General features: G+C 42.2%; 1 protein-coding gene across 3 annotated transcripts; it reads left to right on the plus strand.

The window, feature by feature from the left end:
• The first annotated feature begins 3,823 nt into the window (after positions 1-3,823).
• On the plus strand, positions 3,824-18,180 carry LOC141100339 (volume-regulated anion channel subunit LRRC8D-like). Of its 3 annotated transcripts, none has more exons than XM_073588749.1 (2): positions 3,824-4,131; positions 15,815-18,180. In XM_073588749.1, exon 2 carries the CDS (start codon positions 15,817-15,819, stop codon positions 18,151-18,153), a length of 2,337 nt encoding a protein of 778 aa, XP_073444850.1. In that variant the 5' UTR covers positions 3,824-4,131; positions 15,815-15,816; the 3' UTR covers positions 18,154-18,180. The 3 variants fall into 3 exon arrangements, with proteins under 3 accessions (XP_073444850.1, XP_073444849.1, XP_073444851.1); XM_073588748.1 differs by having other exon boundaries at positions 3,824-4,097; XM_073588750.1 differs by lacking the exon at positions 3,824-4,131 and adding an exon at positions 4,138-4,247.
• Positions 18,181-26,041: the final 7,861 nt, after the last annotated feature.

The following is a 26,041-nucleotide window of genomic DNA, read 5'->3' on the forward strand; positions in this document are numbered from 1 at the left end:
ATGCTCCCGCCAAGTCCCGTTCCCAGCGATGCCTTGCGACAATGACCTTTGATGTTGCGGTCTCGCGATTCTGCTACGGTATCGCGAGACCGCTACATCATCGGGGGTCATTGTCGCATGGCATCGCTGGGAACGGGACTTGCCGGGAGCATCACGAGGATCGGGAACACTGCGTGGGATGCCGGAAGGTGAGAATATCACGATTTTTATTTTTTTTTCATTTTTTTTTTTTAACATTCTATCTTCTTACTACTGATCCTGCATAGGCAGCCTCAATAGTAAAAAGTTGGTCACTCTTGTCAAACACTATGTTTGACAAATGTGACCAACCTGTCAATCAGTTTTCCAAATGATGCTTCAGATCACTTGGAAAACGCTAGTTTTTCTGCGGGAATTACAAATGCGGATTTCTTGCGGATTTCCCGTGGCATGGAATTGCGAAATTCCCGCGGGAATTCCGGACGTGTGCACATAGCCTTAAGGCCTTTTTTCAGATCCAGCCTGTTATACTACAGAACATATAATCAAAGAGACTTCTTTCAGTATCTGCATCCACCAGGCTTGATCACTTTTGCATATTTCATACCTACAAGGGCTTTATAAAGTGTGGTATATGGGGCACAACTTATTCCGAGAAGCGAAAATTCTCAGCTTTAATTTCCAAAGCAACTTGTTTAGGCCCAAAAAACGTAAGCGTGATCTGTTTCTTCCTCTATTTAATCTTCATCTTTATGTGTGTGTGTATATATATATATATATATATATATATATATATATCTATATATTCAGAGAAAAAGTTAGAGTGGTTGCCCACTACTTTTACATTGATGACTGATCTTTAGGATGTCATCAATGTCTGATTGGCCGGGGTCGAAAACACGCAACACCCCTGCTGATCAGCTGTTATCGATGTCTGCAGCCGGAAGTACTCACATGCCGAGCTTCTCCGTATACTTGTAGTTGCCGGGGATGGTATTGCACATACTCTTCCTATTCAAATCAATTGGAGGCGGAAGTGTAGATGAAGCAGCACGGCAAATGAGTACTTCTGGCGACTGCCACTAACAGCTGATCGGCGGTGGTGCCAGGTGTCGGACCCCGACCGATCAGACGTTGATGACTTATCCTTAGGATATGTCATCAGTGTTAAAGTAGTAGGCAACCTCTTTAAGGAACACAGAAAAAACACCGTATGACAAATGTGCAAAAATACTCTGTTGTAAAAAATATATATAACAGTAAACAGCAAGTGCTAGTAAAAAGATAACAAAAACGGGGTATTTAGTTGATATGATTTTTGCAAAAAATGTATACTAAGCCACTCCACCAACGTCACGGTATACCCAACACGGAGCAGTCCTATCTAATGTATTTAAAACCTGATCATGTGAACAGTACCTATATGAGCAGGATTCAGAAAGGTGCTGCCTGATGTGGACACGCTGTGCAAGACGGCTTTTTACGTGCATGTCTCACAAGAGAGGGGTGGGAATCTCCCAAAACTTACATAAGCAAGAAACTAATAGATTTAAGGACTTTAAGGCCTTCATGTGACTGAGCAGAAAAATAAAATTGCTGGTAAAAGAAATCACAGTTTAATTGCATCCAGTTAATCTTGGCAAACTAAAGTGTTGTTCTCATGATTGTTCTTCGGAAGAACACAACGTCTCAGATTCCTGCTTTTCGGGGGGGTAGCGCACTCCTGATGATTGACAGTTCAGGTCAACGGCATGGCTGAGCTGCTGGGGCCCAAACTGTGCTCTCTCCCATGCTGCAAGCAGAGGCAGTTTTGGCTTTGCCTTTTCGGAAGAGTACAGGGGCAATGAAGCAGCGCTTACACGTTGTATAACAAAGAGCTTGCAAGTGCTGTGGAGCTGGCAATGTCTGATAAAATGCAGAGCTGGACAGTAAACTAAGCCCTGAGCAAAATACAATCAAATTAAAAATGGAGAATGGAGAAGATTTGTAATAAGAGGTAAGCTGAAGAATTGCTTGTTTTTACAAGAAATGTGTAACTTTATCCATTTAAGATGGTGAGAAAGTGATTTTTAAGACTTGTTTTTTGCAGGAATGATTACAAGTTTTCCATTGTGGAGGTCTGGGTGCCAAGATCCCGCATCGATCACTAAAATGAAGGGGCCAAAGCGCCCATCTTAGCGCTACTTTCTTTCAAGGTTGACAATGGACTCACTCAATAGAAATTCTAGCAGCCATCTTCAGTCCCAGAGGGAACAGCAGGTGGCTTAGCAATTCTGCCGCTACATTTCAGTGATCTTTGGCGTCTCTGCATCAGATCTCCATGAATTAAAGAGGATATTTGCACTTTGTTTTATTTGGCAAAATAATTATGGTGTTTTTTTATTACATTTATAAGTGAAGGTCATTTGTAGGTTGACCAGTGCAAACAGAAGTGTGCAATGCTACAAAGCAAGGAATAAGAAAACCCAATAAACCACAGTGAGTAGCTTTGATATGCTGACATATCAATATACATATTATAAAGGACATAAGTATTGGGATCAATATACGTATACGGAAGTATTGGGTTTCATGTCCTAGTTAATGACTTCAGGATTTTAATTCAGTCCCATTGCCCCTGATGAGTAACCTTCGGCCCCCAACGCCATTCACCATTACTAACCTATGACAGAATGGCTGATGCGAAAGAGCTCACTGATACCAGCACGGTCCTGTAGGGGCCACCAGGGTAACAAGTCAGAACATGACATTTATTCCCTCCTTATTATCCACCTGTGAGTGATAATATTGAAAAGTGGAAGGAACTGCAGCAACTCGGCCATGAAGTTGAGACCAAGTAACATCACAGAGAGGATTCACAAAGTACTGAGGAGCAGAGGACAGAAAAGTCATCAATGGTCTGCTGACTCCATAACTGCAGAGTCCAAACCTCCTTGGGTATTAACATTAGCACAAAAATTGTTCCTTTTTCGGGAGCTTCATAATATGGAGAGGTGTAAAGCCGCCACCACTTGGAAATGTGTTCTGTGCAGTGATAGATCACACTTCTGTATCTGGCTTTTGATGGATGAGTTCGGGGTAGTGAATGCCAGGAAAACATTACCTGCCTGACTGCATTGTGTCGGCTGTAAAGATAGTGGAAGAGGGATAAAGGGGCTATGGGTTGTTTTTTTAGGGATCAGCTTAGGCTCCTTAGTTCCAGTGAAGAGAAATCTTAATCTTTCAGAATACCAAAAAAATCTAGACAAATGTGTGGAAACCGTTTGGGGAAGACCCTTTTCAGTTCCCCATGACTGTGCATAGTGAATAAGGTCCATAAAGATAAGGTTGGGGGAGTTTGGTGAGGAAGAACATGGCCCTACAGAGCACGGACCTCAACCCTATCCCTAACCTTTAAGATAAACTAGAATACCTGGATCCAGCATCAAATGGGCAAATGGTCTTCTGGATGGTAAAAAAAAATCCCCAGACATGTAAAAAAAAAATCTTTAGAAACCTTTCCCAGAAGAGTAGAAGCTGTTATAACTGCAAAGGGAGAACCAAATCTTTATTAATGTGTAAGGATTTAGAATAGAAATTCAGAAAAGCTCCTGTAGGTGCAACGTGGAGAGGACCACATAGTGTATGTTAGTCTGAGTAAGCCCCAATGAGTGTACACTCTTTTTATTTTAAATTTCTTTAAAGGGCAAAATTACCATCAAACTTCTAAAGCTTGCCGCCATTTGTAGAGAACAAGATACTCGTAAGGTCTCAATAAACCAATCGGTACACAGTGTAAAACTCATACCTGTAAATCCTTTAATAACTAGTCAGATGTGTACACAGTATTTGAAAGCCAAGTTATGCGTGATTGACTCATGCTTAAACCAACCAAAGATTAGTGTGGGAGAGGCGGCCGACTCCCAGAGGTAACTCGCAGGGAGAAGCGCGTGCAAACTGGACGGAGAGACAAAGTTTCTGACAAAACTTTTAGCCTTGGGAAAGAAGTTGTGAAAACTCAATTTTAAACATTCAAGATAAGAGGAGAGATCGTACAAGGCACACGCCGAGGCTTGTCCAGGATTGAGAAAGAATTTGCTGCAGCTTCCTGGGTTTAAAAATGCTCGCTGTCCGTAGAGGTAAGGACTGTGAGTTCTGCAAGACTCCAACAAGGTAAGAACACTTGCTGAGCTGCGAGAATTCAGCAGGAGAACCCTGAAGGCCAATAGTTCATACATGGGAACGTCCATGGGTCAAATAGGCACAAAAAGCCAGATACCACTTCACAGGTAAAGGACAGCTTTATAAAAATGAGACGAAAAATAAGCTACAAGAAGTCTAGTGATGCTGATTGTTCCATTACTAGATAATATGATCTATAACAAAAACCAGGAAAAGAATGCAGCAGATTTCATTATTGCAAACGTGCCCTAATTCTGGTATCCTTTTCTTTTTCATTACAATGTGGGTGCAAAGACTTTCCAACAAATGTTACATTTGTGGTTTTTGTTACTGATTAGGTCATATTTATTTAATTTGATATGTGTCAAACATATGACTATGGAGGCAATGGCAGCACATAATCAAAATAATGACCAGTGTATATATACAGTGGGGGAAAAAAAGTATTTAGTCAGCCGTCAATTGTGCAAGGTCTCCCGCTTAAAAAGATGAGAGAGGTCTGTAATTGACATCATAGGTAGACCACAACTATGAGAGACAAAATGAGAAAAAAAATCATGTACACGGATCAGTCGTCCTGGTCCCTTTGCAGAGAAACAGCCCCAAAATATGATGTTGCCACCCCCATGCTTCACAGTAGGTATGGTGGTCTTTGGATGCAACACAGCCTTCTGTCTCCTCCAAACACGATGAGTTTTGTTTCTACCAAATAGTTCTACTTTGGTTTCATCAGACCATATGACATTCTCCCAGTACTCTTATGGATAATCTGAATGCTCTCTAGCACACTTCAGATGGGCCCAGACATGTTCTGGCTTAAGCAGGGGGACACGTCTGGCACTGCAGGATCTGAGTCACTGGCGGCGTAGTGTGTTACTGATGGTAAAACACCTACATAGAAAAGAAATACCATAAATAATAATAAAGTAAGAATACCAAAGCAAATAGTAACCCAAAAAAATATATTCCAAGTCTTACTATATTAAAAAAAATCTAGCTTTATTAATGATTAAAACATGGTTACACAAAAATATACCAAAACATGATGTAAACAAGAAAATATGTTTATGACTAAAACATTTTTATTTATTAAAAAATATATAAAACCAAATGTCATATACATGTGATGTAAGGGGCATGGAAAGGCAGACAAATCAGCAAAGATTCAATAACTAATATAAAATTAATATCATAAGTGAAATATATATTAATGTATACTAATGCACATAAAAGTAAAAGGTGCACAAGTGCAATAATACAATAAAACACCATGTGACAAATAATATAGTAATTATTAAATAAATTAAAGGGAAAATATATAAGTAAATAACCTGATCAGATGATGATAATTAATTCCCATATAAAAATGAGTAAAGTGCACATGACATAAGAGAATTGTACTAGTCTAGTCAACCATAAATGATAGGATAAAGTGCAATAGTGCAAGAGTATAACTAAATGAAAAATCAAATACCAACCAGTCTGGCGCTCCACTGCCCCCCCCCTCCCACACACCACTCCAACGCACGTTTCGCTACCGCTACGCACGTTGGTGTGGTGTGTGTGGTGTCTTTTATACTGATAACAAGTTCAAATAGGTACCAATACTACAGGTAATGAGTGGAGGACAGAGGAGCCTCTTAAAGAAGAAGTTACAGGTCTGTGAGAGCCAGAAATCTTGAATGTTTTTAGGTGACCAAATACTTATTTTCCACCATAATTTGCAAAATAAATCTTGCCAAATCAGACAAGGTGATTTTCTGGCTTTATTTTGTTATTTTGACTCTCATAGTTGTGGTCTACCTATGATGTCAATAACAGGCCTCTCTCATCTTTTTAAGTGGGAGAACAATTGGTTGCTGACTAAATACTTTTTTCCTATATATATATATATATATATATATATATATATATATATATACAATATCCAAACTATTTCATTACCAGTAGGTATGGTGCGCACAACATTAAAATCTCGCTGTATATTGTAGGAGTTTCAGCTCTTGGTAGCCACATGGTCACGCATAGGGTATTTCTATTAAAACAGAATCATGAAACAGCCCTTCTTCATCGCAAATAATAAACAGTCCTCTCTCTGGGTAAGGCAAACAAAATCAAATGGTCTCACCAACTTGGTATTGCAAGGACCTCTCAGACTGCCGTACAGACAGATTCACTAGCTCTGACTTTCTCCAGCCCCAGCACACTAGTACTACTACCTGAGCTAGACCAGGGGCATTTTATTATGCCAGTAAGACCCGGACTGGAGAATGGGAGCGACCTTTCCCACACAGACTCTTTTGGTTTCTCCTGAATACGGGACTCAACATCCAGTTAACATAAAAAAAGATTTCAGTAACACATACCTGCTATCCAGGACCTTACCGCCCGCTTTCATATATATTTGTATCATATATAGACTAAAAACTGGGTCACAGTTATGCATAGAAACAAATTTCTAGTGCAACACATAAAACTGATAGGACTTGATTTGTAAAGGCACACACCTGTCTATATAAGACATCACAGCTCACAGTGCATGTCAGACCAAATGAGAATCATGAGGTCAAAGGAACTGGCCAAGGAGCTCAGAGACAGAATTGTGGCAAGGCACACATCTGGCCAAGGTTACAAAAGAATTTTGAACTTTTTTGAATTTACCAAATGGCTGCAATGAAACAAAGAGTGAAAAATGTAAAGGGGTCTGCATACTTTAGCTTTGGATGCTGGACCATAGTGCAATTATTTGATGCTTTAAAATGACAAAACCATTTTAGAAAATTGTCATTCTCCTATATATGGAGTGCTATTGGCTGGCAGATGTTTTATCTGAAAGCAGTATATTAATTAGGCAGAATGTGAAGAAGTAACATATAAAATGCTACAGAATAAGGCTGGGTTCAAATGAGCATATTTCACAGTCAATATACGGACTGCGGATCTCGATCGGTATATATAAGGATGCCGGTTTGGACCCGGGAAACCTGCAATCAGACTGAACATTATAGTCTGTATATTGACCATGAAATGCGCTCATGTGAACCCTTCCTAATGCTACATTTACACATCAAGATTATCACGAGCGAGAGTTGTTAAAAACGCTTGTTGATTATCGTGCCATGTAAACAGGTTGCTGGTGTTAGGCGTCAGGTTTCTGCATCTGCTCTGCAGGAATCCAGAGCCTCACATTCTGCGGTCTCCTGCTGTCTTTCTACTGCAGAGGAGATTACTTTGCAGCAGACCGCTCCAGAGACTAAGTCCCTCTGTGCTCCTACTGGGCATGCTCACGAGATAATCTCCCATTGGAGATCGGGAGTCATGTGCCCAGGTCCTGTTCCAGATTTTATTGGTCCATCTCGGAGATCTGGAAGGTCCCGCACAGCTATAAAAAGCGCGCATGGCCGTTCCGCCATGCGCTAGTATAGATTATACTTGCTATGTGTGAATGGTGATGGATGTATGATTCTGGTGACTGACTCATTTGAAACCCCTTCCCTCTGATATTACGCATGTGGTTAGGGATTTAGTTTAGCAGTCAGCGCCAGTCAGTGGCAAGCCTTAAGCCACTGTACTCTCCGCACCTCTACGCTAGTGTCCGACATTGCGCTTGCCTTCCAGCCTTGTCGTCGAGCGGCAGTGTCCTACGCCGCGCTGCAGTTGCAGCCCCTCTTGGCACTCGCAGTAGCGACGCCGCACACACGGTAGGTCTAGAAGGACGCAGATCCTCGGTCTTAGGGCCTGCTCCTGTGACCAGATACCGTGTGTGCATTTTACTGAACCCTGTGACACTAACAGGTTCAGTGTTTTTTGTGTTGCGGCGTCTCTGTGTGTGAACAGAGCCCGCTCTGCGCACTACGGGTGAAGTTTAACCCGTGCGCATTATACCGCCTTATTACGCCTGCCATCACACAGCATCGGTTGTAACACCTACTGCACGGTGGACCCCGAGCGGCGAACGCACTTTATTATTATTTTTATTAAGTGCGTTCCGCCGTTCCTAACATTATACTAGCGCTAGGGTCTGGCTAGTGATGGCAGATCAGCAGCATCTCCTTCAGTGCATTCGCCAGCTAGAGGGCCGGTTGGCTACTCTTGAGAATGTCATCACAGCGGCGAAGTCTTCGGAGGCTGCTGTACAGGCGATCGCAGAGGCGGTTTCTCGTATGTCCACGTCCTCCCATGTGCCGACAGTTACCCGCCTCCCGTTGCCCGATAAATTTTCTGGCGATGGCACCTCCTGTAGGGGTTTCGTCTGCCAGTGCTCTATCCAGCTGAAGTTACTGGCTGCGCGATTTCCTACAGAGCGGGCCAAGGTGGGGTTTATTGTTTTCCTTCTGTCGGGCAAGGCGTTGGAGTGGGCTACGCCACTATGGGAGCGTGGCGACCCAGAGGTTCGGACCGCTGCTCAGTTTCTAACAGCTATTAAGCAGGTCTTCCTGGGACCATGGGTCACGCACGACACCTCTCTACAGCTACTTGCTTTGACTCAGGGATCCCTCTCGGTTAGTCAGTATGCGCTTCGTTTTCAGACACTGGCTTCCGAGCTGGAGTGGTCTGATAAAGCCCTCATCCCTGTGTTTTGGAGAGGTTTGGCGGAGCATTTTAAGGATGCTCTCTACCAGAGAGGTTCCTGCAAGTTTGGAAGAGCTGATTGCCATTTCTACCCACACTGATCTCCCTTTTTCCGGAGCGCGGTCTGGAGCGTGCTCAATCCAAACGGAAGGTTACCTCGGCTCCCAACTTTTTTGAGCCTCTGGAACCACCCGAGCCAGAGACTCCACTCCCAGAGTCCATGGAGGTGTCTCGTGCCGTTCTCGAGGCGCGTCCGGCGCAAAACTCCATTTGCGGTTACCATTGTCAACATGCTGTTTCTCAGGACAACAGTGTCCCGCAATGGCCAAACTCTGTGCCGCCGGGCAAGACCTTTGTCCCTCCCCACCATCGGCCGAAGGTCCTCGCGTGGGCATACTCGTCCAGGACGGGTGGTCACTGTGGCTACATGCAGACCACAAAACTCCTGGCGGGGTCGTATTGGTGGCCGCACAGGGCTCGGGACATTAAGAAATATATTCAGGCATGCGCCTCGGGGGCTCAGGTAAGCCTCCTTAAACAGAGAGTGGAGACGTCCGCTGACACACCGCGGCGTTCCATTTCAACTTATGCTCCGGGCGGTTTTGCCACGCCCGTTGTCTCCCAAGTGTCCCTTCTTAAACCTGGCGATCTTGCTGCCTCTGATACCTTCCACGTGTCCCGGTTTTCGTGTCACCTACCGGAACATCAGACTTGCCTTCGGACGAGTCTGAGGCCTGTATCTCTGATGGGCACAGGGTGGTGGATTGGAAGGCTCAGAGAGGAGGGGGCCCTAGGAGGGGGGGTAATGTTAGGCGTCAGGTTTCTGCGTCTGCTCTGCAGGAATCTAGAGCCTCACATTCTGTGGTCTCCTGCTGTCTTTCTACTGCAGAGGAGATTACTTTGCAGCAGACCGCTCCAGAGACTGTCCCTCTGTGCTCCTACTGGGCATGCTCACGAGACGATCTCCCATTGGAGATCGGGAGTCATGTGCCCAGGTCCTGTTCCAGATTTCATTGGTCCTTCTCGGAGATCTGGAAGGTCCCGCACAGCTATAAAAAGCGCGCATGGCCGTTCCGCCATGCGCTAGTATAGATTATACTTGCTATGTGTGAATGGTGACGGATGTATGATTCTGGTGACTGACTCATTTGAAACCCCTTCCCGCTGATATTCCGCATGTGGTTAGGGATTTAGTTTAGTAGTCAGCGCCAGTCAGTGGCAAGCCTTAAGCCACTGTACTCTCCGCACCTCTACGCTAGCGTCCAACATTGCGCTTGCCTTCCAGCCTTGTCGTCGAGCGACAGTGTCCTACGCCGCGCTGCAGTTGCAGCCCCTCTTGGCACTCGCAGTAGCGACGCCGCACACACGGTAGGTCTAGAAGGATGCAGATCCTCGGTCTTAGGGCCTGCTCCTGTGACCAGATACCGTATGTGCATTTTACTGAACCCTGTGACACTAACAGGTTCAGTGTTCTTTGTGTTTTAGTGTTGCGGCATCTCTGTATGTGAACGGAGCCCGCACTGCGCACTACGGGTGAAGTTGAACCGGTGCGCATTATACCGCCATATTGCGCCTGCCATCACCCAGCAGCGGTTGTAACACCTACTGCACGGTGGACCCCGAACTGCGTTTATTATTATTTTTATTTAGTGCGTTCCTCCGTTCCTAACAGCCGATCCCCTGATGAATGCCCAACACGCTCGTTCACGCACCTGGTCGTGGGGGGAGGTTGAAAGTCAGACCTCCAGAAGTCTAATACTGATGACCTAAGCCAACGAAAAATAGTCCATATTAAAATGTCGCAAACTGACTGCAATAGGCGAAAGTGATTAATTAACAAGAACAATATATTACTTACCTATTATTTTGAGTTTTTGTAAATATGTTTCTTATATTAATTAATTAAAAATTCTAGCACTTTTTATAGCCAAGAGCTGCATTCACAATTCGGCAGGCTTCAGAGCTGAAATCTCAGAGATACTTCCCATAATAAGTTGGGAAAGATAGGATAAGTGATAGCGTAGCAAACAACTACTTTAAAGGTTTTCCTTAGGTAATTCATCGTTCACCTTTTAGCCCTCTGTACTCCCCTCCATACAACAGATTTATATAAACCCGGCTTTTCCTCACGTACTTAAAAAAATGTCTTTTATAAGGAGGATATGTCGTCCACATCAATTAGAGGCGGAGGGGGCGATCACTAACGTCCATCAGATCGCTCGGTGATCTTTCGCACATAGAATGGGACAATTAAAATGAAGGGTTAGAATCATAGAATCATAGAATCGTAGAGTTGGACGGGACCTCCTGGGCCATCTGGTCCAACCCCTTGCTCAAAGCAGGATTCACTAAATCATCACAGACAGATATCTGTCCAGCCTCTGTTTGAAGACTTCCATTGAAGGAGAACTCACCACTTCTCGTGGCAGCCTGTTCCACTCATTGATCACTTTGTCAAAAAGTTTTTTCTAATATCTAATCTGTGTCTCCTCCCATTCAGTTTCATCCCATTGCTTCTAGTCTTTCCTTGTGCAAATGAGAATAAGATGTGTTATGAGCTCATTTTGTGCTCCACCAGTTGAGAGTTCCCCTTCCGCTCTCCCTCTGGTGGTGACGGGAGGTAGTGAGGTTGGTTTAAGTGGTAGTGATCTGCCACCTGGTGAGGAAGATAATGATTGGATCTCTGGAGTATCAGACTGGATATAAGACAGCCGACGCCCTATCCTGTTGCTGGTGATTCAGTCTGCTTCTCAGCTCTAGGACTCAGCTCTATTCCAGTCTTTCAAGATAAGTTTGTTTTTTTGCTAATGTTCACACTTGCTCTTGTTGGTCTTTTCAGTTTTTTGTGTGGTCAGCCAGCCCGGCTGGGCTGTGCTGAATTTCCTCTCTTATTTGCCAAATTGCCTTTTTTTTGTCCCTTGTTAGATTGGCCTCTTTTTGCACTGTCTCAGAATACTTCAGAGTGCTGATTTAGTGGGAGAAGTCTAGTGACTTCAGGGTTAATTTTGCTATCAGTTGTGTTGGACATTTTGTAGGGTTTTTTGGCAGACTGTAAACAGTGTCTTTCCTTTCCTGCCCTTTCTAGTTAGTCGGGCCCCATCGTTCGCTCAGCCTATTTTCCTGCCTTTGTGTGTGTTTTCATCTTGTTTCACCGTCAATACATGTGGGGGGCTGTCTTTCCTTTGGGGTCTGCTCTGGGGCAGTTAGTTTTCCTCTTTTCCTGCTTTAAACTTATGCAGCTCTCTGGTTGTGACGAGGTGTCTAGGACCAACGTAGAAACGCTCCACGACTGCTACTAGTTGTGTGGTTAGAATTAGGGATCTGCAGTCTGCATAGTTACCAACCTCTTTGGTTTTCTGAGACTTAGTTTGTGTTGTTTTTTATTTTCTCCTCGGCTACCCGTTCATAACAAAGATTATCCTTCTACAATGTGACAGCCCTTGAGATATTTGTAGACAGCTATTAAGTCTACTCTCAGTCTTCTCTTTTGCAAGCTAAACATTCCCAAATCATGCAACCTTTCCCCATAAGACAGGGTTTGCAGACCGGTCACCATTCTGGTCGCTCTTTTCTGAACTTGCTCCAGTTTGTTGATGTCTTTTTTAAAATGTGGCGCCCAAAAGTGGACACAGTATTCCAGATGAGGTCTGACCAAAGAGGAGTAGAGGGCAATAATGACTTCACGTGATCTAGACTGTATGTTTCTGTTAATACATCCTAGAATCGCATTTGCCTTTTTTGCTGCTGCATCACACTGTTGACTCACATTCAGTCTGTGATCTATTAGTATACCCAAGTCTTTTTCACATGTGCTGTTGCTTAGCCCTATTCCTCCCATTTTGTATATGCTTTTTTTTTATTGCCCAGATGTAGTACTTTGTATTTTTCCCTGTTAAAAACTATTCTGTTAGTTGCTGCCCACTGCTCCAGTTTATTTATATCTTTTTGAATCCTCTCTCTCTCTTCTCTAGTATTAGCTATCCCTCCTAGCTTTGTGTCATCAGCAAATTTAATCAGTTTACCCTCAATTCCTTCATCTAAATCATTGATAAAGATGTTGAACAATACAGGGCCCAGGACAGAGCCCTGTGGTACCCCACTTGAGACATTCTTCCAACTGGATGTGCAGCCATTTACGACCACTCTTTGGGTCCGATCACTAAGCCAGTTATGAATCCACCTAACAGTTGCCTTGTCCATTCCGTACCTAGTCATTTTTTCAATAAGGATTGTGTGAGATACTTTGTCAAATGCTTTGCTGAAGTCAAGATATACTATATCTACAGCATTTCCCTGATCCACCCAATCAGTGATTCTGTCATAGAAGGAAATTAAGTTAGTCTGACATGACTTATTAGTTACAAACCCATGCTGACTCTGTTTAATCACTTCATTCTTATCCAGGTACTTGCATACATGTTGTTTAATAATTTGTTCAAAGATCTTTCCTGGTATAGAAGTCAGACTCACCAGCCTATAGATGCCTGGGTCCATCTTCTTCCCCTTTTTGAAGATAGGAACTACATTTGCTCTTCTCCAGTCTTCTGGGACTTCTCCTGTTCTCCAAGAATTTTCAAAGATTATGGAGAGGGGTTCAAAAATTTCTTCTGCTATCTCCTTCAGTACTCTGGGGTATTCAGTATTCATTTGGACCTGGAGACTTGAATTCATTTAGGTTAGCTAAGTGTTTCCTCACAATTTTTCTGTTTATAGATATCCTGAATTCTTCTGTTCCCTTAATAGCACAGTGTAGAACAGTTGATGTTACATTTCCTTTCTGAGAAAAAACAGATGCAAAATAGGAATTTAAAAGTTCGGTCTTCTCAACATCCTGTCTTACCATTTCATCATTTTCATCCTGTAAAAATCCTATAGCATCTTTGACTTTTCTTTTACTTTTGACATATCCCCAAAATCCTTTATTATTGCTTTTGATGTCTCTTGCAAGCCTCAATTCATTGTCAGCTTTAATAATCTGATTTGTGCCCTGCAGGTTCTGCAGACAGCATTATATTCTTCTTTAGATATGCCTCCCTCTTTCCATTTTATAAACATTTCTTTCTTCCTTTTTAGCATGTGCTTAAGTTCTGTGTTTATCTATCCTGGTTTGCTTATATGCTTCCTATTCTTCCCTCTTTTCGGAAGTGTTAACAATTGTGCTTTGAGAATTTCATTTTTCAAGATTTCCCATCCTTCCAGGACATTTTTGTTCTTAAGGATATCCAGCCATTGGATCCCTCCAATTCTCTTTCTGAATCCCTTAAAATCTGCCTTTTTGAAATCTAACCTTGACGTCTGAGTCTTCACAGGTCTTCCTCCTCTAGTTATCCAAAATTCTAAAATAGCATGGTCGCTACCTCCTAGGGTCCCAGCCACTTTTACCTCCTCAACCATTTCCTCCCTGTTTATAAGGATTAGATCCAAGGTAGCAGTTCCCATTGTTTTCTCCCTTACCTTTTGGAAGATAAAGTTGTCAGCAAGAGAGGATAAGAATTTCCTTGACCTGTTAGTTTTGCCTGAGAGAGATTCCCAACAAATGTCTGGATAGTTGAAATCTCCCATGACAACTATGTCATATTTTTTGGAGAACTTGGCCATTTGATGCATAAAGTGTTCATCCATATCTTCAGCTTGCACAGGCGGCCTGTAGTAAATGCCTACAATGGTGTCCTTTCCATTATTCTGTCCTTGTATTCTTACCCAAACAGTTTCCACAGAACTCCCAGTCTCTGAAGCTTCAATCTCTGTGCAGATATACGCGTTTCTAACATACAATGCGACACCTCCTCCTCTTTTATCAAGTCTGTTTCTTGCAAATAATTTGTATCCTTCTAGTCTTGTATTCCAATCATGTGTAGCGTCCCACCAAGTTTCAGTGATTCCAATGACATATTTCTTTTCCTGTGTTAGTAGTTCCAATTCTCCTTGTTTGTTGCCCATGCTTTGTGCATTAGTATAGAAACATTTTAGTTTGTGATTGGTTTCTCTTTCTCCAATATTTTTATTATTTAGATTCTTTCGTCTTTGTTCTTCCTTTCCACTTCTAATAGTTAATGTTATATCGACAGCATTCTGCTTTTTTCTCTTTAAAGCCACTGATCTATAAAACAAACACAAAAAACACAAGGATCGCCATTTATCAAAACTGTTTTAAAGGAAAACTGTTTTTGTTGCCCTTGAACAATCAGAGCCCAGATTTTTAGAATTTTCTTTTTTTACACAGCTCCGGTAAAATAAAGGGGTTTGCTAGTGAAAAATAAAATATTACCTATCCACAAAATAGGTTATAACTTGTGAATTGTCAGGGGTCTGGCTGGGATAGGGCACTTCATCCCAATTAGAATGAAGTGGCAGTATGCGTGCTCAACCGCTGTGCCATTCATTCCTTATGGGGCAGGTGAGCACTGAGCTCCACATTTTCCGGCAGCCCACTAGACAATGAATCGACTTTTGACCTGCTGCTCCATTTTGTAACAAGTATTAAAGTTCTCCGTCATGGAAAAAAATCACCCTTCTGCCTATTGTTGCGGGTCCCAACAGTGGAACTCCTACTGATCAGCAAGTTATTACCTATCCTGTAGATAGGTGATAACTTGTTTTCTCTAGACAATCCCTTTAAAGCTACACCGTGATTGATTGCTATGGGCAAAAAAAAAAGTTTTTCGTTTTAGACATTTTTGTTATAAATCTCACAAATTATAGGTAGCATTTATAGTTCAATAAAGGCTTCACAGTAAAACATTGCCTCAGCTTTTTTGGCAAAGCAGAAATTCTGTTAAAATCGTCATGAAAAAACGTTCCATTTTTCACAAAAATGCTAAGTAAGGAAAAACCTTTTAAGTTGTCCAACAGCATTAGGGTTCGAAAGGGAACAGTGTCCATGTTCCTCATCTAGTCAGTGGCTAGCAAGGCTTGACAAGAAATATTGCACTCACAGGTTCTAAATTACATAGACAGACATTGCACCCACAACGTAGACATTACATTAGGCATTCTAATAAAATAAAATTGAAAACCACTGTTAACTTTCAAAATCTACCTCAAAAAGTGATTTTTTTTTAAATGTTTTTAATATTTTCCTGCTTTTTCTCCCCACTCTTAGGTATGATCACAGTAAGCGAGGCTGCATCGCTTGGAGACACCCAGGCCCATTTCAAGGCCGTGAAACCTTGGTGGGACGTTCTCATGGATTATCTCCTTATAATAATGCTTATGACATGTTTCTTCTCTGCAACACTTCTTATTATAATGGATAAAGTTGTCTGTATGCCAAAGTCGAAGCTTGACGAGAACATGTCAAATGACTTTAATGAGGCCACCAAACCTACTCCGAGTTTTCCGAAAGGTATCGGCCACTTGACCAATTTGGACTACCAGCAGTATATGTACGTGAGTGTTGTCTGTTACCACAAAGTCGTGCCTTGGCAGTCCAAATATTTTCCTTACCTGGCTCTTATTAACACTATAATGCTACTGGTGAGCAGTAATTTTTGGTTTAAGTATCCAAAAACATCTTCGAAGGTTGAACATTTCTTGTCTATCTTGGCTAAATGCTTTGAATCTCCATGGACTACTAAAGCACTTGAGGAAACGAGTGACCAGCCACCTCCAGAACATAGCCGACAAAAGTCCAGCAGCTCACGTTCCATTGACTACTCCCCCAGGACACCATTAATACATGAAATGCCATTGTCATTTGTGCCAGTCTCAGTGTCTGGAATCTTGGACAAAAAGGAGGGAGAGCAAGCAAAGGCTTTGTTTGAGAAGATCAGACATTTCCGAGCTCATGTTGAGGACTCAGATGTTGTATATAGAGTTTATGTTGGTCAAACTGTTTTCAAAGTGGTTAAAGTAGCAATAATCCTTGGGTACTCACTCAGTTTGGTAGGTTCATTTAGCTTCCACCATCCTTGTAAACCAGGAATACAAAATCTAATGGGATATTCTGTGTTCACTTGCACACACAACTTGGCCTTCATACTAGAAAAGCTTCTTGTGACCTATATTATACTTGTGTGTGTCTACGCTTTCCTAGCTGCCTATGCATTATTTTGGTTATTGAGTAATTCCCTGAAGGTGTACTCCTTTGAAAAAAATAGTGAAGGTGCTGGTTTTAGTGATATCCCCGATGTTAAAAATGATTTTGCCTTCATGTTGCACATGGTAGACCTCTACGACACGTTATACTCAAGGAGATTCTCTGTGTTTCTCTCTGCTGTAAGTGAAGGAAGGCTCAGGGAGATGGCACTTAATTCAGAGTGGCCTACGGAGAAACTGAGACAGATGATTTACAAGGACTCAAATGGGCGCTTTGAGCTGCAACTGTCCATGATACCTGTAATACCAAGAGATGTCTATGAATTGAGAGAGATTGAGATTCTCAAGCTTGAATTGATCTCATCTGCGAAGTTTGTAGGAGCGGTGTCTCAACTTAAGTCTCTGTTGGAGCTACACATCAGTCACTGCTCAGTCAAGATGGACCCTGATGCTTTTTCTTTCATCAAGGAGAGATTAAAAGTGCTTCATGTTAGATTCACAGACATGGAAGAACTTCCATCCTGGATGTACTCCTTGAAGAATTTAAGTCAACTACATCTTTCTGGCAACCTCAATTGCTCCAACAATCGGTCCATCCGTCTACAGTCTTTACGTGGACTGTCTAGACTTAAGAGTCTTTCTTTGACAACGAACTTGTCTCATTTTCCTTCCGCAGTGCTCGATGTGGCTGGGCATCTGTCAGAGTTGAGCCTACAGAATGGAGACACTGAACTTGGGTCACTTGGTCAACTGAAAAGGATGAACCAATTATTGTTGCTTAAACTTTGTCACTGCAAGATCGCTAAAATCCCTGGTGCAGTTTTTGGGTTGACAAGTTTGCAATGCATCGACTTAACATCCAACCGTATTCAGTACGTTGAAGAACTAGGAACACTTCACCGTCTACGAAACCTCACCATCTTAAGACTATCCCACAATGCTATTACTCATCTCCCGCCATCTATTGAGCTTCTACGTAATTTAGAAGAACTCTCAATTTCCAATAACAAACTCGAGAATTTACCAGTATCTCTTTTTAATCTTGTTCGGTTAAGACACTTAGATGTAAGCTATAATCATATCAAACTTATCCCTCATGAAGTTGGTCACTTAACACGTCTGGAATCCTTGACAATCAACTGTAACCAAATCTCTTTGTTACCCCGTGAGTTGTTCCGCTGCACTAGACTCCGGTCCCTCCATGTTAGTTCTAACAAACTTACAACTCTACCACCTGAGATTGGACAGCTACCTCTTCTGACCAGCTTGGACCTTATGGGCAACAACTTGACTGAATTGCCAGAAGAGATTTCAAATTGCTTACAGCTGAAGAAAGGGGGGATTGACGTAGAGGAACACGTTTTAGGAAGATTAGCTCCAGAACTGAGGAAAAAGTTCATGTAAATTAATAATAAAAATGTACAAACTTTATTTTATATTTGCGTAAGTGGAAAATAGAAATTGACTGTTCCTTCAAACTTTGTGAATTAAGGCCTCCATACACAACAGATAAAAATGGCCTGACAAATGATCTTTTGTCGACGGCACAAAAACATCTCAGACTACCAGGCCGGTATTAAAAAATTTTCAACTGATGAAGCAGTCAGTGCTTATCATTGGCTGAAAAGATCCAAAATGCCATACTGGTGGTTTGAACAATCATGGATGTTCATTGATTCCCATTGGTCAAAACAAGCGATCACTTGTTCATTTCACCAAATTAGCAGGTGGTTTTCGCTATGGTCGACATTAGCCATTGCAGTCGACTTTTATTTAATGTGTATGGGCATCATTGTTGCCGCCCCATAGATTCTGAATAGAATAGCAGTGATCATGCATGACCTTGCTGCTAAATTCAATCCCTGACTGCAGTGAAGTGGAGGTGGTCATGCCGTCATATGGGTGTGGTTTTCTTAGGAACCATTTTTATGAGGAAAATTACACAGAATAATAAGATTATAATACTGTAATCAGTCAACAGCAGCCAACCTGCTTGTTTATTTTATTTCATGGTAACAGCAAAAGCACCAAACCTAATTGACATTGCAGTCATATGATATTAAAATCCTAACACAATGACTAAATTGTCAGGCGCTGCTGAATGTGTTGGTGCTATATAAATAATATATAGAATATTATTATTATTGTTGTGCATCATTTGCAATTTATATACCTCAAAGACGTAGTCTTTTAGTCAGCTTTGACTAGTCTAGATAAATACAGTAGTGTGCAAAAGTTTTAGGCAGCTGTAGAAAAAATGCTGCAAAGTTAGAATGCTTTAAAAATTATGTGTTTTACTAGCTCAATCTCGAGCCATGGCGACTTGATGGATGAATGCTCTGTAGGAAGTTCAATCTTGTAAAAAACTAGATTGGTCCACTAGGGTCTTCTCCACTGTTATCTTGATTGTATCAAGTCATTGAGTTGCTGGTCCTCCATTACGTCCTTCTCCAGTGATTGCTCTCTCTTCGTATGATGTGTCCAAAGTAGACAAGTTGCAGCTTGGTAATCCTTTCTTCGAGTGTTATGTCTGGCTTGATTTGTTCCAAAACTGATTTGATTGTTCTTCTTGCCATCCATGGTATTGATAACATTCTTGTATTGATAAGTTGTTCTTGTAGAGGTGCTTTGTATATTATTTCCATCTTTCCTTGATCTTTTCTGACTCAGTTTGCTCGTTCCTGTTGGTATCTTTCAATATTCCCACTCTTGGTTGAAACTTTTGTCCTATCCCATTGACCTTTCAGTATGCCTTCTTGGTCTTGCCCTTCAGATATTTGCTTACTATCTCTGTACATATTGTTAGGGACGGCGGAACGCACTAAATATAAATAATAGGAAGTGAGTTCACTGCCCGGGATCCACCGTACAGTAGGTGTAACAACCGCTGCTGAGTAATGGCAGACTCACTATAGGCGGTATACTGCGCTCGGGTTAAACGTCACCCGAGGAGCGCAGAGCAGACTCTGTTAGACTCACAGAGGCGCTTTAGTATAAATAAAGCATAAACGCCGAGCCTGTTAGCTTCACAGGTCTCAGCTGGCTTGCACACACGGTATATGGTCACAGGACACGGCCCAAGGCAGAGGTCGGTGTCCGTCTTGACCTACCGTGCGTGCGGTGTCACTACCACGGATGCCGGTAAGGCCTCTTTCACACTTCAGTTTTTTGCATCAGTTCAAATCCGCCAAAAAGTCAGACAAGCGGATCCGTTCTCAACTGATGTGAACGGATGGCACAGGATCCGTTTTCAGACGGATCCTGAAAATGAGGAAATTTAAAGGAACCGCTGGCCGGGGAGAGAGAGAGAGAGAGAGAGAGAGAGAGAGAGATTATTTTGTCCGGCACCCAGAAAGAATTTCGGGTTAAATCAGTGTCTGGAGGATCCGCCAGAGAAAAAAACGTTACAAGCTCCGTTTTGAAATCTTTGAGGATGGTGACGGACAGCAACTTTTGGCGGATCCTCAAAAAAAACGGATGCAACGGACAGCAATCCGTCACAATCCGCCATTAATGCAAGTCAATGGGGAAAAAAAACGGATCCTCAAAAAAAAATTGAGGATCCGTTTTTTTCAAAACCTGGCGGATTGTGACTGATTGGAAAAAACTGAAGTGTGAAAGAGGCCTAAGTGCTGCTAACTGCAGCACGGCGGTAACTACTGCCGCTGTACGACAGTGCCGTGAGGCATAACACTATCGGACGCTAGAGTAGCGGTGCGGTATGCACTGTGGCGTATGACTTGCCACTGACTGGCGCTGACTATAACTCTTATTCCCTAACCACATGCGTAATATCAGAGGAAGGGGTTTCAAATGAGTCAGTCACCAGAATCATACATCCGTCACCATTCACACATAGCAAGTATAGTCTATACTAGCGCATGGCCGAGCGGCCATGCGGGCCTTTTATAGCCATGCGCTACTGGGACCTTCCAGACCTCTGAGATGGGCCAATCAGATCAGGAGAAGGACCTGAGCACGTGACCCCCGAACTCCACTGGGAGATGGTCTCATGGGCATGCCCAGTAGTGCGGCGAGAGGACTTAGCCTCTGGTGTGGTTTCCTGCAAAGCAGGTTGCGCTACCATTGCTGGTCCAGAGGTGGCAGCAACAGCCAGACCCCGAGAGCTGGTCTGAGCAGGGCGCCTGGATCGCTGAGATTGCTGTGCAGGTCCCTGAGCGGTCGGAAAGGAATGGGAAACCGCTGGATATATGGCTCCGGATTCCTGCTGTGCAGCTGCAGGAACCTGACGCCTAACACATATCTTTTGGTAATAAAGTTCTTTGTCTGCTCGAATGGCTCTCTTTAGTCTTTTACTGATGTTAATAGTTTATTTTATCAAATGAGAAAATGTAACGAGAATGAGTAAAGGAGAAATCTAATGTAAATCAATATTTGGTATCTTCACCTTTTGACTTTAAAATTACATGAAAGCATCAATTCTTCTAGGTACACTTGTCACTTCTAAATGGTTTTGAAGAAACTCAGCAGGGAGGTTGTGTCAAACATCTTGGAGAACTAACCACAGATCGTCTGCTGCTGCAGGATTACACAAATCCTTCTGGCTCGTCTTGTAATCCCAGACAGACTTGATGATGTTGAGATCAGGGCAAAAAAAAAACCTCCAAAAAATATTTTGGGATCAAAGACAAGAAAAGAAACCAAGGTAGCAACAGAAAAATGATCCCTAAAACTTCACTTTAAATCAATGTTTAAAATCTGGACAATCCCAGTGCATAAGGACTAGGGTAATATTTAAACAGACACCAGACAAAAAATAGTAATAGATACTCCAGGTCACTAAACTCGCCCTAGTGGGCCCTGGCAATCCCTGCCTAGCCGCGGAGGTTGGCACCCTAGTTGTAGATGATAGTGGCGCCCCCGCTCAACGTCGGTGACCCTAATACACCCTACAAGACCCTAGTCCACGACGAGGATACACAAAAAAAACACAAACACACAGTAACCACCCGAAAAAAAAAAAAAACCCTGGTGGAGAGACTGTATAACGTCTCAGAAGATGTTTAACTTATCTCGTACTAAAATCATGGGTAAATAAACCCATCCCAGATATTATCTCGTAGTAAAAAATACTGATATATAGCAGCTTATATTGACTTATCTCGTAATAAAAGGCTTATGCTGCAAAATGACAGACCTGATATAGCCCCCCCCAAAAAAAGGGAAAAAGAAAAAACGTATACAGTAAGAGGTGCAGCCACAGGGATGCACAATCCAAGCACCTCAGGTTACATAACAGCCAAAATTATCCACCAGATAAAGATTAGTGGCATAAAAATAATATACACAACGCTTAAATAATGGACATAATAGTCCTACATATAAACAGTGATGGCAGCAAAAAACAATCCCTGATTGCCAGGTTGCCCTAATACAGAAACATTTTGCCAACCATCAAACAATAGGTCTGTCAGCGCTATGAAAATACTTATCAGCCATCAGAAGATATGAGGCCCAGCCCGACGCGTTTCCCCCTCCTAGATATTGAGGGTTCATCAGGGGCAAAGAAGGAAAGGGGATTCCATCCCCTCTGGCCGAAAGATCAGTGCAGTGTGCGGCGCCCCCTAGGAGGGGGAAACGCGTCGGGCTGGGCCTCATATCTTCTGATGGCTGATAAGTATTTTCATAGCGCTGACAGACCTATTGTTTGATGGTTGGCAAAATGTTTCTGTATTAGGGCAACCTGGCAATCAGGGATTGCTTTTTGCTGCCATCACTGTTTATATGTAGGACTATTATGTCCATTATTTAAGCGTTGTGTATATTATTTTTATGCCACTAATCTTTATCTGGTGGATAATTTTGGCTGTTATGTAACCTGAGGTGCTTGGATTGTGCATCCCTGTGGCTGCACCTCTTACTGTATACGTTTTTTCTTTTTCCCTTTTTTTTTGGGGGGGGGGCTATATCAGGTCTGTCATTTTGCAGCATAAGCCTTTTATTACGAGATAAGTCAATATAAGCTGCTATATATCAGTATTTTTTACTACGAGATAATATCTGGGATGGGTTTATTTACCCATGATTCTAGTACGAGATAAGTTAAACATCTTCTGAGACGTTATACAGTCTCTCCACCAGGGTTTTTGTTTTTTTTTCGGGTGGTTACTGTGTGTTTGTGTTTTTTTGTGTATACTCGTCGTGGACTAGGGTCTTGTAGGGTGTATTAGGGTCACCGACGTTGAGCGGGGGCGCCACTATCGTCTACAACTAGGGTGCCAACCTCCGCGGCTAGGCAGGGATTGCCAGGGCCCACTAGGGCGAGTTTAGTGACCTGGAGTATCTATTACTATTTTTTGTCTGGTGTCTGTTTAAATATTACCCTAGTCCTTATGCACTGGGATTGTCCAGATTTTAAACATTGATTTAAAGTGAAGTTTTAGGGATCATTTTTCTGTTGCTACGATGTTGAGATCAGGGCTCTGGGGTCCAAATCATCACTTCCAGGATTTCTTGTTCTTCTATACTCTGAAGATAGTTCTTAATGACATTGGCCGTATGTTTGCTGTTGTCCAGCTGCTGAATAAATTTGAGGCCAATCAGACACCTCCGTGATGGTATTACGTGAAGGATAAGTGTTTGGTTATGTTTGTCAGCACCAAGGACATCAAGAAATGGCCATTGTTGACGTTTTCAAGGAAAAAGTGCAGCAGCTGAAACATATATCATGAAACATACACCTGCGTAATTTTTTACACACTACTGTATACCCTATAAAGGAGAGTAGAATGGAAATAAGTTTGCAAATGTATTGTGCTACTTATCTTATATAGAGGGGAGCCTGTTATTGTCTGCAGCGGTGACGTCACGTTGATAGTACTGCAGCCAATAGCTAAGCTTAGCGCTTGATGGTGGCACATGCCGCATGGAGATCACTTACTGGTTACAGGGCGGTCAACGTGACGTCAGCATTGCAGACAATAAAAGAAATCAGGAGCAGCGGCAGAGATTCAGGTCTGGACCTGGGGAGGGTGAATAGAGATAAGTTTATTTTTTTTTTAAAACTGCCGTTGGACAGGGTTTTTTCAAAACTGGAAAACTCCTTTAACACAGTTGTCAGTTAGAAGGTGCTAAGAAATGATGTGAGATTACCGCTAAAAAAATATAACTCTAAATGCCACTATGGACTATAGTAGAAGTTGTTACTCAGGTTCAGTTCAAGATAAGGATTGAAAAGTTACTTAACTTATTTTTTAGACTTTTTCTACACATATACTACACATATACTATGTTTTCAATGGCAAGTATAGGTTTTGTACCTTTTTATAGTTTTACTTTATTAAAGACAAAATTACTTTCTGTTAAAATATGTTCGACTCTATATTTAAATAATTTGTGTGCACACCCTAAGTGCACTTTTTTTCTGTGTATTTTTTAGTGTGTTATTGTTTTTTTTTTTAACACCTCATAAAATAGACAAGAAGGATAACATGACCCTGGGAGCTGCCTGACGGGCTTCCCCATAATGCATTACCATTACCACACTCTATAGCACAGGCAATCATGAGGGAGCCACTATAAAAGCTCAGGTAGATCCACACCACAGCACCATACACTATGCAGCAGCTTTCCTGGGTACAGCAGCTCAGCTCCTGCTAAGGCTATGTTCCCACGATCAGGAAGTAGCAGCGCTTTGGATGCAGCATATTTTTGCCACTGGATCCAAAGTGCTGCGTTCTATTGAACACAGGTAAATCCGCATGTGTTCACTGAACCGTGTGGATTTACCGCATTCAATACATTTCTATTGGGGAAATTTCTGTTGCTGCTCCAGAAGTGAAGATCTATGCAGGTATTACAGTGTGATTTAGTGATGAGTCAACTAACATGCGAAGTATGAAATGTGTGCTGCAGGTAACTGATATGGAAGTACTACGTATGCGCTGTGTAATATGTAAGCGGTGTTTGTGCTCTGCAGGTGACTCATTTGTAAACGGTTTGCATGCCCTGTATGTGTCCAATATGTAAATGATTATACTAATTGTCCTTGTGTCTGTTTGAAAATTTTCAAATTTTTCGCATTCACTTGATCATAAAATCATAGAATCCTAGAATGTTAGATTGGGATGGGACCTCCAGGGTCATCGTGTCCAACCCCCGACTCAATGCAGGATTCACTTAACCATCTCGTTCAGATTTCTGTCCAGCCTCTGTTTGAAGACTTCCATTGAAGGAGAACTCACCACCTCTCATGGCAGCCTGTTCCACTCATTGATCACCATCACTGTCAAAAAGTTTTTCTAATATCTAATCTGTATCTTCTCCCTTTCAGTTTCATTCCATTTCTTCGTCTTTCCATGTGCAAATGAAAATAATGATGATTCTTCTACACTGTAACATCCCTTAAGATATCCGTAGACAGCTATTAAGTCTTCTCTCAGTCTTCTTTTTTGCAAGATAAACATTTCCAGATCCTTTAACCTTTCCTCGTAGGACATACTTTAAAGTCTGCTCACCATCCTGGTAGCTCTTCTCTGAATTTGCTCCAATTTTTTACGTCTTCTTTTAAATGTGGTGCACAGAACTGGACACAGTATTCCAGACGAGGCCTGACCAAGGAGGAATAGAGGGGGATAATTACTTCACATGATCTAGGCTCTATGCTTCTCTTAATACATCATAGAACTGTGTTTTGCTTTTTTGCTGCTGGATCACACGGTTAACTCATGTGCAGTCTCTGATCTATTAATATACCAAAGTCTTTTTCACACATGCTGTTGCTTAGTTCTATTCCTCCCATTCTGTAGATATTTTCTTTTTCCACAGATGTAGAATTTTGCATTTCTCCCTGTTAAATACATCATATTAGTTGCTGCCCATTGTTCAAGCTCATCTAGATCCTTCTGAATCCTTTCTCTGTCTTCTCAAGTGTTAGCTATCCCTCCTAGCTTTACAACATCTGCAAATTTGATTAGTTTACCTTCAGTTTCCTTTTTATATCATTTATAAAAATGTTGAACAGCACTGGGGCTAGGACAGAGCCTTGTGGTACCCCACTTGAAACACTCTTCCAATTGGATGTGTAGCCATTTATTACCTCTCTTTGAGTACAATCACTGAATCAGTTATGACTCCACCTAACCGTAGCCTTGATACTTGGTCATTTTTTCAATAAGGATGGTATGAGATTCTTTATCAATTGCTTTGCTGAAGTCTGTGATTCCATAGAGTGATGTTTTATGGTCTTTTCTGCCCAGCATGGGTGTTTATCTTGCATGGTATAGCCTGCTCTGATCTGTAGTTTGTTGATTAATGGTTTAACGAGGTCAAG

Source organism: Dendrobates tinctorius, unplaced genomic scaffold (genome assembly GCF_039654945.1).
Source record: "Dendrobates tinctorius isolate UK_male_01 unplaced genomic scaffold, ASM3965494v1 ptg000104l, whole genome shotgun sequence".
NCBI lineage: Eukaryota > Metazoa > Chordata > Amphibia > Anura > Dendrobatidae > Dendrobates > Dendrobates tinctorius.